Below are 14,560 nucleotides of genomic sequence, written 5' to 3'. Positions count from 1 at the left end.
TTCAGCCAAAACACCCTCTTCAATCTCAATCTGATCTTTTTTTAAATGACAAATCCGATGAGGCAGCTCTTGTTCATTTTTATAGTCACCGGGTGTTTAACTATTTCTGGTTTGAGCTCATCCACGGGAGCATCATCAGTAAAACACACACACGCCGCGCACTCCAAACAAAATCTAAAGGTCAGCTGCCAGGTGCCTGGAAAGAGCACTTGAAGGGACCGCCTGTCTGAAAACGACATTCAGCGCTCTGGGACGTGTCTGTTTGACACGGATGTCGGGCGGGAAGGAGAAACTTAGAAATAGAGATATTTGAAAATCATGACTCATCTCAAAACTGCAGTTTTAGGCACCGGCTTAATTTTTCAGTCCTGAAGATCTCTGCTTGTGAGTACATCATCAAAGGTTGGGTCTCGCCTCTTGACACGAAAACCCTGTCCCTAAATGTCTGCATCTCCCAGTTGGTCACGCAGTTAGCAGTTGCCAGGCAGATTTCCCTGCGGGGCAGGCTGTAGCTGAGCAAATAGCCTCCCCTCATCTGTATGACTCACCTTTCAGTAGTCGCATCGTGGCCCCTGGCCTTGCCGCCTACATCACTCTGATTCCAACAGACATAACTCCCCAGGCACTGATGTATTCGCCCTGGCCCTCAACCCCTACCACCTCCCACCTCCCACCCCCTCCCGCCCCCAATCACTCCCTCCCCCTCCGGCCCCGCGGCCAACCAAGCACGCAACCATGGCTGAGAGTCGTTCAAGGTAGGAGGTGGGTTTCTAGCTCCTTTAAACTGAATCTGTCAATATGAGAAAACCAGCCGGCCGACTGGTGTTTGATCGCTGTTGTGTGTGTCTAGTAAACACGGGGGAAAGAGACACAGTGGACCGGTACAAATCGCCTGCAGGGTCATGAGTAATTTTCGGAGTATCATTATACTGAGAAAAGGCAGAAATATATCGGATCAGGGATATCATATCTCCTCTAGTAAAGGCTACAACTCCGTCTTTGATTGGTGTTAAAGCTGGCATGAAACGTCTGTTTGCACCCGGGCTGCCGACAGAGGGCTCCTTTGAATGACCGTGTATTGATTTAAAACATCATTTGAGGTCAGGATCAGGGTCTAAATGTGAGGAACCCCCCCCCTCTCATTTAGCCCCTGGCTGAAAGACCCATTTTCCACAGTTGTGTGCCTCCGTGCGATGTTTGTCATATAAATAGACCGAACACATCCCCTCAACAACTCGGAGAGAGTGTCAGACTCAACGCTGCGCGAGGAACAAGAGTAGATGATAAGAGCTGCTGGGATCTGGGACGACCCCCTCCCCCCCGCCCCTCCCGACTCCTTCTCTCCAGCAGACAACAACAAGGATGCTCTTTCTAACTTTCCTTGAACGCTTTGGAGGCAGTAATTGAAAATGGGGGAATCTTTGTGCGCTGCCTTAATAGAGCTGTCCTGCCCTTGCCGCAAAGCAGGGTTAATAACTTTTTCCAGTTCCATTACTACCTGAGATTGGCTTCAGGTGAGTAAAGAGGCTGCACTGGACAAGGGGAAGTGGCCACGGGGCCTCCTCAGCCTCTTCTTATCTCCGCTCACTGCAGCCGGCTCACCTGACAATCATTTACGTGACTTATTATATACAAAAAAAGACTCTCCCATCTTTGTGTGTGTGTGTGTGTGTGTGTGTGTGTGTCTGGAAATACTATCCTCTAACAAATTAGTTCCTGGCAGATGGTGGTGGATACTTGACTGACAGCCTGTAATTAACATGCCAGTTCCCTAACTCATCCGCTTTCAGCAAACTTTAGGTCTTTGTACCTGCAGACATCGGAGCAGCAGTGTATTTGGAGTTTTGTCTCCACGAGTTCATGTTAGTTTATCGGCTGAATGGGTTTGTTATTTGACACGTGTAGGTGCCGATCCATAAAATTGAGGTTTTCTTGTTTGTGTGAAGCAGCGATGAAACTGCAATCGGTTCGCTGCTGGTCATATTTGTCTGATTTTCTTTGATGGCGGAAAAGAAGGAGCTTATCTGAGATCCTGGCAGAGGCATAACGCACGAATTGTTTGTTCTACTAAAATATGATTGTCTGATTGATTTTACCTGGTGGCCAAAAAACCACTTAAATACTGACCGCCAGGATTTGGTGCTGAACTTCGATACTTTCATGACACTGACTGAATCTATATGTAAAAATGTCTTCTTAGGCGACATCCACACTAGCACCCTCCCCCCCCCTTTTTTTTTTTTTTTTTTTTTTTTTTTTTTAAAGCGCATAACTTTTCTCATTAGACTCAGTGAGCGTTCACAAGTCATAGCCTCTACTGAGTCTAAATCACTCAATTTCACCTAAATCTTACATCAAAATACCTTACTTCACTCTTTTCTAACATGTTTGGCCACTTACCTTTCTTGAGTTGCATGTGCTGCAGTAACTGGAAGCTTGTGCGGCGTTTTGGGAAAATCTGTCAGTTGTAACTTCAGAAAACAAGCTGGGTGATGATCTCCCCCCTAAACTACACGAGTTGTACCTTAATGTGCAATGTTTTGAAAATGTTCAAATAATAGGACTAAAAATAATGAGTCTTCCAAAAGTAAAGTGTCCTTTTTGTTTTTGCTAAAATGTGTCCATAGTCCTGCATATATCAAAACTGAAATGTTTTCATACAAAATACTTGGTTAAAGTTACTTAAATAACTAAGGTAAGGTTTGATAATCTTCAATATAAAAGTACTTTCAAACATTGCTGCCATCATCTAGATAACATTAAGGAAACTGTTTTAGACCTTGTATTACTACTGATGTGAAGAGAAGATTCATTCACTAATTAGTCATAACTGTTGGATAATGAAGCTTAGAAAGACTTAAAAAGTTCAGATTTATCGGCTGAATGTCTCCCCAGTTCAAGGTAACGGTGTTAATTGTATGATGCAGCACTCTATTATGCATGCAAACACAAGCTTTAATTTGCTTAGAGTTTTTGTTGTAATTACACAGTTAGCGCTCCCTTTGGATCAAAACAAGTGTCCTTGTGATGATTATTAGTTTATCCAGATCTGTGGAGCAGTCACTAAGTATCTTGCAGAGGATTACTTTAAACAGCAGGAATTCCCCGTTCTTTGAGCTGTAATCAAATCTGCCAACGGTTTAAATGCTCTGAGCAACTGTTCGCCTGTGAATGATGGAGATGTGTCCCACTTAGGTGCGAGAACACATATAATGTGACTTCATTGGCATTTTATTGTCATAAAGCAAATTTTAAGCGATGATTTTGGTTTCAATCCAAACGTGTTTCGTTCGTTTCTGGCTCTCGTATTTGCTGAAGACTCCGGGGGAGAGTCGTCGCCGGGGTTGCTTGTTCAGCCAAAGCACTTCCTCATTGATCCAGACTATTGATTCCTGCTCTACTGAAGCGTTTGTGTGGCTCTTCGCTGCTTTTAATTTGTCTTTGGCAAAACATTTACGCTGCTATTTTCTCAACTCCTGTTTAATGTTTAAAAAAAAAAAAAAGCAGCTCTCCTTTTGAATCGCTCACTGATTTTCAGTGGTGATGTCACTGCTGTAATTTCAGAATATTAAAACTGACATGTCTGCGCCAATGAAGCAGAGTTAGTTTGTATTGATTGGCATTTGCTGCTAAGTATCTTATAACATTTGGTCTGTACAGTAATTGAATTATTTTGGAGCTGAAGTGTGCTGCATTTGGACCAGTTGCTGTTTCTATTTCCTGTTTCTCTACTGTAAAAGCCATGGATTAAAAAAAAAAAGGCCAAATGTAATCTAATATCTTAAATCAATTTATACATTATGTATATTTACATTTAGATTTTTGTTGGACAGGAAAGTAGTGTTAAAAAGGACTTTGCTTTGTTTAAGTCGAAATATAAAATGTTTTTCTTACATATTTATATTCAGTTTGATTTCAATGGTGTTAATTGTGTGAACCGCTCATCTCCATAAATCTACAAACCCTCCCTCACTGGAAAATTTTGACAGAATATCTGTAATTTTCAGCCTCAGACACGATGATTAACCGAATCCAAATTATACATACTGTGCTGTCTTCGTAAAGATACCAGTTTTGTACATGCAGAAGAAGAGCAACTCAAATCATTTTTACTGCGGTGTCTTCTCTGCATACATGTATTAAACTGGTTTAAATCATGCTGACGTATAACAACTGCCAAATCATTTTGTGAAAATTAGCAGATAATTCTTGATAAGATGAGTTTAATTGGTGATTTACTGGGTGATTAACTCATGAAACCCAATAAGACGACAAGAGGGAAGTGATATTGGCAAAAGGCTGCTCTCCTTACTGTACCGTACAGTCGGCTGTGGTCTGTGAATCGCGTCGACGTTGATGACAAAATGGACACCGGCAGACCTGGGTCAGGCTGATTTTTGGCAGCTTCATTACTTCCTCAAACAGTGTGAGATTTTGACACCTGTCACACTGAGGAAGCGGGCCAAAACCTGGACCCAGTGGGGAGCAGAGGAGTCCACATGACACGCAGTCCAAATCTGAGCTCAAGAAGAGGGGTTACAAACATTATCTGTCTTCAGTATGTTAATTGTATTAAAACCCATGTCGAGGAGACGGGAATCCATCTTATCAGGGGCGTAAAAAAAATACAAAAGAAACCCTGAAAGGATGATGAAGGAGATAGCAGGAATAATAGAAGAGAAGGAGTGGAGAGCAGGGAAGCTGACCCAGTTAGAGAGAAGGATGGAGAGGGAGCGATGTAGGGGGGGGGGGGGGGGGGGGATGTGTGCCAGCATCACCACTGTGTTCGGGGACCCGCTGGGCCATCTGGTGGCCCTGTAATTGGGTTGGGGTTTTACACCTGAGCGGCGCACCTCCAAAGAGCGAGCTGAGCAAAAAAAAAACACACAAAAAAGAGGCGGAGATGAGCGGTGTACTGCATGCTGCAGCGTCGTGAAGGTGGGGCTGACGGTGAGAGTTGAGAGCAGTTTAGATCTGTCGTGTCTCCTACATTTGTATGAATCTTTTTTCCTCATGTTTGCATTCATCTGGTATCACCTGTAGTTTACAGGATGGCAAGATTTAATGTGACACTGTCTCAGTGGGGTGGAAAAGGACGAGCGAGTGCAGCCATTTTGTGCAAAAAACAACATTCTCATTTAAAGCTGTCTTCCAAGTGTACTGTAATAGTGACAGGATAGGTATTACCTTTGTAGCGTGATGTCAATTTAATTCATGAGGTATTAAATCTTGCTCTCGTTATTAGAAGGGGCACCAGTCCAATATTAGACAAATTATCAATATAAAATCAATATAAAATCAGTTAATCATAATCTAAATTGGAATTCTTGTATCGGAACTCAAATCCTTTCATATACTCAGAAAGTTGCTACCATGACACAGTTGGGTCAAATTAAAAGGGTTTATTGCATAACTTCGCACAGTAAATTATTAAATGATAGATATGTTTATATGGATGAGAATGTACAAATTCCTTCTGATTACTGATGGTAAAGTGAAAGATGGAATTTACGACCGGGCTAACAGGGAGAGGACTGAATGAGTGAATTTAAGTCTACAATGATACTTTAGAATTCGCCACCCTGAAGAAATGAGCCAGCGTACCGGAAATAAAAGTTCACATCCTGCAAGGATGTGGGTGTGAAGGCAGCTTGATGGGTCCTTCTCAGGATCACAGCGATAACGGGTGAGGAGATGTGATGTCTGGTATTTTTAGAGAAATGGATCAATGCATGTATGCTACACCTTTGTGTTGCCGTGATTACATTGTGATGACAGCCCTGTGAAAGTGAAAAAGGTCAACACTCTGCGGTTTTCCATAAAGCTAAATAAGCCCTGATCCGCTCTAAATGAGGCCGGGTTTCAAGTGGACCGCCTGCTGCCGTGGCGCCGCAGACAATGACGATAACACGGCAGTTGTCATCTTATACTGGAATGGGCGAGCAGTCATTAAGGCACGAATACGAGCTGAATTAATGTTTCATGTTTTGGCCAGCGATATGAGGTCTGATGTGAGAGGCATCACAGACGCCGCGGGCGGTCCTCCACACACACACACACACTGGCTGTCTTTTCCGTTTGACATTTTGTACTAAAAAGCATCGGTCAGACGCCGGTCGGAGGAAAATTACGAGATATCAAAGCGCTGAACATCTTTTCATTCTGATGCACGTGTCATAAAGAGATGATGTCATTTACATGAAAATTTGCACCTTCTGGGTGTCGAACTCCTTCGGTAGCTCCTTATGTCTTACACATCCCTCTATAAACATGGTGAAGCATCCTGTTTGTCTCTCACATCAGACATAAGATTACTAAGGAAGATTGAGTGGAAGCCTGTGCGCACCCCCACCCCCCACCCCCTCCACACACACCCCTCTCACCCCACTCCTCTCCCTTTCCTCTTGTGGCTCGATCAATCCTTTTTCTATAGAAGAAGCCTCCCACATGCACTCCGCAGAGCATCATTGTGCTCCCTAAAAGTCCTCGCCTGTGTTGAAGTATCTCTGTCATTGCCACGCGGGCCTCTCAATGGATCAGCGCCCACACTAACCTTGCAACATTTCAAAGGGAGACCAAAGGGAGGCAGAGCGAAAGCGGACACGCGTAGGCGTTCGTGCGGGTAAAAGGGGGGAGGTGGAGAGGGCCAAGGTAACCAACGGCTGCTTGGTTTATTGAAGCTCATCGCCACGCTTTACCTGAACTTCAGTTATCTTTAATGAATCATCTTTTTTCTTGCTTTTGATTATAAGGTGTTGTTTTAACTAGGCTCTGTAATTTTCTGCGTGTGTTCGGTGAAGCAGCGGGGCCACATGACGTCTCTGGAAAACATCAGTCGGTGATAGACGAAGATGTTGTTAAGGGAGTGTTAGTGAAGTGTTTAAAATCACAGCTGGAGGGTGCAGTGCTATCATGCTTTCACAGTATGTTGGGAAGCAGCAGTTGGCGAATGTGTAGCAATTGTGAACGGTACCGCATGCGAGCAAAGTACAGTCTCTTTTATTTAGGTTCGGTGTCAACGCACGGCATTCAAACGTAGTTTAATCAGCTGAGTCATCCAAAAGGCGTGTTGGTGTTTCCGTTTTATTGCACCGATGTCACATTTTTACAGTTACAGAGTCCTGAATGTCTTGTGAGGTTCAACATCACCTGTAAGACCGATTTAATGATTCTGAGAGACAAAATAAAACTATGATGAATATAATGATGAATATGTCTGTGAGGCAATCTCACATTTACAACCATCACCTCGTTGATAAATTATATAAAAGCAGAACTATTTATTCAAGTTCCTGTTATTTTACGAGAACTGTAAAAAGATGAAAACCAACCATTACCAGCTATTACTTGCATGTAGGACAATTAAACAAGGTCATGTATCACTGTCAAGAATGATTTATATTTTCTGCAGGTCTATTAATAGATTTGCATGGTTTTAAATGAACAGCAGACAGAAGAAAAGAAGTCATAATGATTAACTTAAAGGAATATTCTGGTGCTAATTGCATCTAGGCTAAAACTATAACATATCTTCATGTTCAGGTGAGGATGCCCTTCGGAGCAAAAAGTGCAGCCAAAACAAAGATTACACTATTTGAATAAATGCAAAAATTCGATTAAATAGATGTTCTTTTTGTATTCTGTCAATTTAGCTGTGTGCTTCAGAGTCCTTGATGTTCAAACCAGCAGTAGATCAGATTAGCTAATCTTCCAGTGAGGCTGGTCAGGAGTGAGGTTTTACCACATATGTTTAATGGATTATGTTTTTAGTCTCTTCCTCCTTCTCATCCGGCTGTTGGTTGTATTTGAATTTGAATAATCGTGTTGCCTCTGATGTTCTGTATTCTTTGCAGTTTATATTTCCTTCATATCACACTTCACAATGCAATAAATTTCTGTCGCACATCATGTAATGTGCTTGACATGTCGTGTGATGTCAGTGTCGGTATTCAGATCTCTGCACAAAGGACATGAGTATTAATTTATTATGCCTTAATCTCCTGGCAATTATCTGTACACAGTTTTCTCATATATTTATTCTCCTACTCAAACAGTCTTTTTTTTTTCTTTTTTTTTTTTAAACAAATTGCCTTTTGTTGGTCATTATTCGGTTTTAAAAGACAATGTTTGATATAGAGACCAAATAGCTGCTGTCCATGGTCCTGACCTATTAGCTGCTGTCCATGGTCCTGACCTAATGATCGCTATCCATGGTCCTGACCATATGATCACTGTCCGTGGCCCTGACCTATTGACCTGTCATTGGTCCTGACCTGATGGCCCCCATTCGTGGTCTTGAATTAATGGTCGCTGCCCATGGTTGCTTGTGTATTCTTTCAGTGAGAGTCGTGATATTTACAGCCGTCAACTGTTCTTTCATAGATACACACGACCTATGAAAAATGGCAGTACACTTTTGAAAAGGCTAAATAGTTCCATCTTGATTTAGTATGTGAATGTTGCATCAAAGTGCTTAACAGTTTCACAAGTTTTATCATCTTGAAACATAAGGCAGGTTAAATATGTTTCGTACTTTAGGTGAAAACTAAGTTTCGAGTAAATCAAAGATTGGATAAAATCACATCTAACAGTACAAGGAATGTTTTTTTGAAGATTTAATTTTTACTGCTTTTGGATTCCATTGAGAGTTGTGTTGTCTGCAAACCATAATGGAGCATTTTCCCCCACTTTTGTAGCAATAACTGTAAATTTGTCCTTCATAGTAGGCCTCAGCCACAATTCGATACCACTTGGTCCCAGCTACCAGGAGTCAGATTGCATCATAACTGCAAGTAATCTCGTCCAAGAATAATACTATTTGTATTCAATGGCCAGTCTATTTGGTTTAGATTGTTGTTACTGCAGCTGGTCTCAACAGTAGCAGTGGTGAGCTATATTTTAGAGAAAGTGAGGTCAGATTGAATTCCCAGATTGGCTGGGAAATCTAGAAGAATACAGAGAATGAGAAATGATCGGCCCTCCTCCAACTACATTCAGAGCCAAGTCAAAAAGGGAATATGGCACAACACAACGGCTCAAATGAAACTGCACAGCTGCCAACAGTTGATCATAGGTGTCTCTTACCAAGATGTGATTGTGAGGCAGGTGAGCGGCTTGGCATCGATGAATTCCCGGAAATGAAACGGGTTCCCTTCTTGCTAAGTACTCCCGAATCCTTAGAAAGCTTAAAGTGGTAGAATACAGTTAACTTTGCCAGAAAGGCACAAATACTGAAAAGACACTTTGTATCTCTAATGCAATTCAGTCTAAATTGCCTCACTGCTCTTGCAAAGCTCATTTTATACATTTGAAGAAACACATACATTTGAATTCAGCTCTCTGCAGCTTTCTCTCCTACATGTTTTTAAAGATTGTATTAGGATGAATTGCCACAGCAGTCTGCCCTCAGCTCTTTGAGATTTAGAAACTAGCACTAGAGACAGTTCTGAGGGTTACATTCAGATTTTTTCAATTACATAAAAAAAAAAACTTTAACAGTCTTCCTGTCACAATCTGTCACAAGCTTTTACAACAACAATACAAATGGGAAAATATGAGTTTAATGTGGAGCGACTGTGGCAGAGGAAGAAAATGAGGCCATCAATCTTCACTGTGTACTGGTTTACTTTAGTACGCCATTATCCTCTTGGATTGCTATGGTGACACAGCCAAATTACAACCTGCACAGCAAGACTAGACAATAAATAGTTTCCGTCCGCAGTGGAATTGTTGTGGCATTGCTGCTTTGCCATGACTGTCGTGTGTCGTGATACTAAGTTCTGCATCGGGGATACCAGGGAAATAGGCCCTTGTTAACTGTCAGTGATAATGAATAGAAATCAGTACAGTTGGAGCTTTTACTTTGTTAAAACATTTGATTTTCTCCCCCAAAAAATGCAGCAGTTTTTATATATTTGTGTTATTTGGGCTAAAAATGAAAATATTTGCACTGAAGGACATTCAGTTTCCTGCTGAGCGTGTGATTATATTTTATTGCTTACTGTACATTACAATAATAGAGTTTTTAGTGCCACAGTAATATCTTGTAAGGGTCTTCCATTGTTGTCTTATGGCAGTATTGAAATAACGTGGAAACTTCGTGTGGAACCGACCTCCCACAGTGAGTGAGGTGATGACTAACGTGTTCAGTGATGAGGCCACTGTGAGTGCATTACACATGTACTGACACACGAGTGCAACCACACACACACAGCGGTGGTTAACATGAGAGTTGCACTGTTTCCTTCTGCACCCTCACAAAAGACCTGTATGTAAAGCAAACACACCTGGTGTGTACAAAGAGCTCCAGTCGACTTGTAATCTTCTCTTCTCTGCGACATTATGTGCCGTACCTTTGGCTGATCTGTGAAAGCGCAGAATTTCAATTAGGCCGGCAGCAGTGCTGAGATTCATGGCCTGTGTTGTGCGAGAGTAATAAATAATCATTTTGTCTTTGCTCTGTGATGTTAATCTGGAGTTTAAGCAATGAGTGAGTAGCTTTGTTCTGAATTCAGCGCCCTGGCCAATTCATCCAGGACCTCAGTTGATGTTTACTCAGGCTGAGCCAGCAGCTGCTCACACGGTCTGCGTCAGCTCAGTCATCTGACGAGGCGAGCGTGCTGCCACTGACATGCATCTGTCACCGCAGCAAGAAAAATGAAAAAAAAAATCTAACCCGGTCTGTTTCCTCTTACTCTTTCTCCGCTTGTCCAGCATCTGCCTGGCTGTCCAGCATCGCCACCATGAACGAGAGTCGAAGGGAAGCACTGGCAGCCCCCGAGCCCACCACCGCCTTCTCCTCCTACGCGGCCGGCACCAACACCACCAACATGGCCGGCCCGGGCACGGGCGAGAAGGACGAAGCCTTCTCCAAGCTGAAGGACAAGTTCATGAACGAGCTGAACAAAATCCCGTGTGAGTGTCTTTCTTTTCTCCCGATCTAACAGAGGGACAACAAAAGAGCTGAAACAATTAGTCCATTAGTGGAGAGAATTATTCAGCAGCTATTTACGTAATTGACTTATCATTGAAGTCCACTTAATTTCAGCAAACCTCCTAAAAATCACTGGTTCCAGCTTTAAAAATGTAAAAATGAGGGTGACTCTTGAGTTGAGCATGAGCACCATGATGTGCACGAAGCAGGGCAACAATATCAATAACAATAATAATAGGTTGATCAACATCAGTACCTAAGTAACGCACATTTTTGTGATTTCACCATGGACCTGAAACTTGAGCAGAGAGCACATATCGAATTTAGTGTCAAACTCACAGAGACCTTTGAAATGCTTCAGAAAGTCTACGGCGATGAAGCAACGCACCGGGCGAGATGTTCTGAGTGACATTAACGTTTCTAGAGGGGCAGAACGTCACTGAAGAAGGCGCGTCAGGTCAGGAGACACCAGGTGGGTTTTTCTTTGACATTGTCGGGGTTGTTGCACTGTGAATTCGTCCCCCAGGGTCAGACTGTCAACACAGAGTTTTACTGGGACCTTCTGAGGCGTCTGAGGGGGAAAAAAAAACATTCACTGCAAACCACCTGAACTGTGGCCTGATGGCACTTCGATTTCTCCAACAAAACAACAAGAATTGAACGTACGCTCTCTGCTCAAGTTTCAGGTTCATGTTGAAATCTCAAATGTTCACTTCGCAATGGACACAAAAACATCTGTAACTCCGGTGCTGATGTCGATCAACTGACGAAATTTGAAATACTTACAGACAAAGGTTATTGCTTCCCCCTCCTCTATGCATGTCATGGTGCTGCGCTCTGTTTGTGCTCAACAGGAACAGTCTCAGAACCTTTCGATTAGCTACGTACATGTTGGTTTCCTTTGTCTTTTGTTACAGTAAAGTGTAAATCTTCGAATTTTTGACTGTTGATCGGACAAAACCACCATTTAAGGATGTCTGCATCAGTTTTGGGAAATTGGGAAATTTTTCACTTTTCTGTGGCATTTTATAGACAAACTTATTCAGTTAAGCAAAGAAAAATCCTCACAACCATCAATAATAATAAAAAACAACTTTTGTCACCCCAAACATTTTTCAATCAATGATACTCGTTTGTCAAACAGTGAAAGAGAAAATATGGGTCCAACACTCCTGCTATTGACTGACCAAATTAGAGTGCATCAAATTCTTCGATTTAATTTCTGTGCAGTGTTTAAGATGGATTCAGCGATAAATATTAAATAAGATTCAATGAAAAGTGCATTAATACCAAAAAGATGAAAGTACTTACTGAGTCATCGGTGCTGTTTTTCTGTCACTTTCCAACTAGACGTGATTCACGTACAATTTCTCTCCCCTTCAATTAAAATGAACTAAACCATTCGATGTGATTCTGGTGTAACCACGCCTGAACAATGAATCAGCAGTCTTTGTGGTTAAACTTCTTTTGTAGATGACGCATGACAAACAGCCAGTGTCAGCCACGACCTTCGACAAAGACTTCCAGTGACTCGAGCAGACTAGTTATTTACTTATTCATCTTCTGTTGTGATGCTTCTGAGTCAAAGTAGTAACAACAGTTGAAGTATTTCCTGCGGCTCAGATGTGATTGTCTTCCTAAATTATCTCGCGAAAGACGTAATCTCATTTGAAGTGGAGAACAAACACCTGGCAACAATAATTCAAATGGTTGACGTGATTAATAAAAACATTATGCGGAACAGCTTTTATCATTCGCAGTTCGATTTTCTGTTTTTCTGTCTCGCTTGTGCTTCCCATCAAAACTGCCTCCCTGACTTTGACATAATACAACCCCAACAGTCCTTTTTAGCACCAAACCTTCCAACCACATACTTCCACATGTTCCACTTGTTTGTTGTTTTTTGCCCGAAGAATTTCGCGGCATTAAGCATGTGAGAAGACAGTTGTCATTGTGTCATTCAGGATAAAGCACTTGTCAGGAGATTGAGCAGAAATCTAAATATAGATATATCCACAGGCTCACTAATATTCTCAACAGGAAATGGCTCTTGAGGAAGAGGAGCCCTATTTCTTCACCAAGGACACAAACAAACGCCACCAGTCACATTCCTCCATTTCTGAGGTTTAATGGCACACGGAGAAAAATTCCTCCGTCTCCAGAGGAACGGCTGTTTGTACCGAGCAGCATATTTACCAAAATATAACCTGTAATTTATATTCAAATAACTCCCATGGCGGAAACTAGAGAGCTTCAGCTTCATGTGGGCTTAAACGGGACATACTGTAGATGGGAAATGGAAACGCATTTTTGCCGTAGAGGATGAATGAAAAGGACCAACAATGTTTCGTTCTGTGGTTGACTGAGGTTGATGTCAACGAGACGTATTGCAATTACCTCCAGATGTAGTCCAAGCCCGACACTTCTGGTGCTCGAGCAGACACTTTTATTTTGTTTTGAAGAACTAAATGGAAAACAGTTCTCCTAGATCATCCCCCCCCAAAAAAAAAAAATCGCCAACCAGGTCTTACGTCTTACTTTTTTTCTCTCTCCTCATCCTCTCAACCAAAAAGCAGCGACTCGGCTCCCCCGGTGCTGCCGAGCCGATGATGAATGCCCAAAGAGTTGTTTACTCCGTGGAATATCGATACTGTCTGGAGAAAAGCCAGGGAGCGAAATTTAACAAGGATCTGTGGGAGAAAGGCGAAACTGCACGCTCAGCACGGCTTCGTTACCGCGGCCGCAGAAGATCTTCTTTCGGGATTATAACTCGGTTTAAGCCCTGTAGGCTTTGAGTGTGTTGGCATGGAGCTGTCACACTGGCCCAACTCCCTGCTGGATTTCTGTCGATGATCTCCATGTTGCGGATATCGCCTCGGCCACATGTGTTGGCTGATGGCTCTAGCGTGCAAAAACCAATACACTTTATTTCAATCTGTATAAATTGACTTTTTAATTTGAGATATTCAAAGGATATTTTGAGAAATTTTGTCTTAGTTTGGTGAGTTTTGTTCATAAATAGATGGTTTTGGTTTGGTCTTTGGATCCCATTTCATACACTGTAAGGCTTCAGGTATATATTATTTAGTAGTCAGTTGAGTATGTCTTAATTAATGAGTTAAATAAGATGTCTATAAAATGCCAGAAAGTAGTCACATGTTCCCAGAGGTCAAGGTGACGTCTTCAAATTGATTGTTTTGTCTGATCCAAGAACTAGGAAAAGATCCCCAACCTGGATAAACGTAGTAAATAGTACAACATATGAACAATAAACGGGAGAAACAAACCTGTTCAGCAATAAATAAAAAAACAGGCATAAGTCATAATTCAAATATATTTGTGAACAACAAAGCCAACAAAAAGAGGTCAATGATCAATTCTTCCTCTTACACATAAACATGAGCACACACACACACACACACACACTGAGGTCCGACTATGTAATCGCACCAAACCACGCTGTGACTTTTCATTGAAGAGAGCGGTCGCCTGTGAGGAAACCAGCATATTGGATTTCTTAGCAAGTTTTCTAAACACCCGAGGCTTTACTTCCCGATAACAATTAACCTCTGAGCGCAGAAGCTGTTTGATCTGTTTGACTGCTGGCAGCAGCCATTACTCCAAATA

At 42.1% G+C, this 14,560-nt stretch overlaps 1 protein-coding gene across 4 annotated transcripts in view; it reads left to right on the top strand.

The window, feature by feature from the left end:
- The window catches only part of syt1a (synaptotagmin Ia), a 155,474-nt gene that overhangs the window by 103,675 nt on the left and 37,239 nt on the right, over positions 1 to 14,560 (top strand). For all 4 annotated transcript variants that reach the window (XM_069164800.1, XM_069164798.1, XM_069164799.1 and 1 more), the window contains one exon: positions 10,714 to 10,914. In XM_069164800.1, coding sequence (XP_069020901.1) covers positions 10,743 to 10,914 — 172 coding nt within the window. In that variant the 5' untranslated portion in view covers positions 10,714 to 10,742. The remainder of the gene's footprint in view (positions 1 to 10,713; positions 10,915 to 14,560) is intronic.

Source organism: Embiotoca jacksoni, unplaced genomic scaffold (genome assembly GCF_022577435.1).
Source record: "Embiotoca jacksoni isolate LCO1_2020_lvr unplaced genomic scaffold, fEmbJac1.0.p SCAF_32, whole genome shotgun sequence".
NCBI classification, from domain to species: Eukaryota; Metazoa; Chordata; class Actinopteri; family Embiotocidae; genus Embiotoca; species Embiotoca jacksoni.
This window is presented reverse-complemented; position numbering and strand designations above follow the sequence as displayed.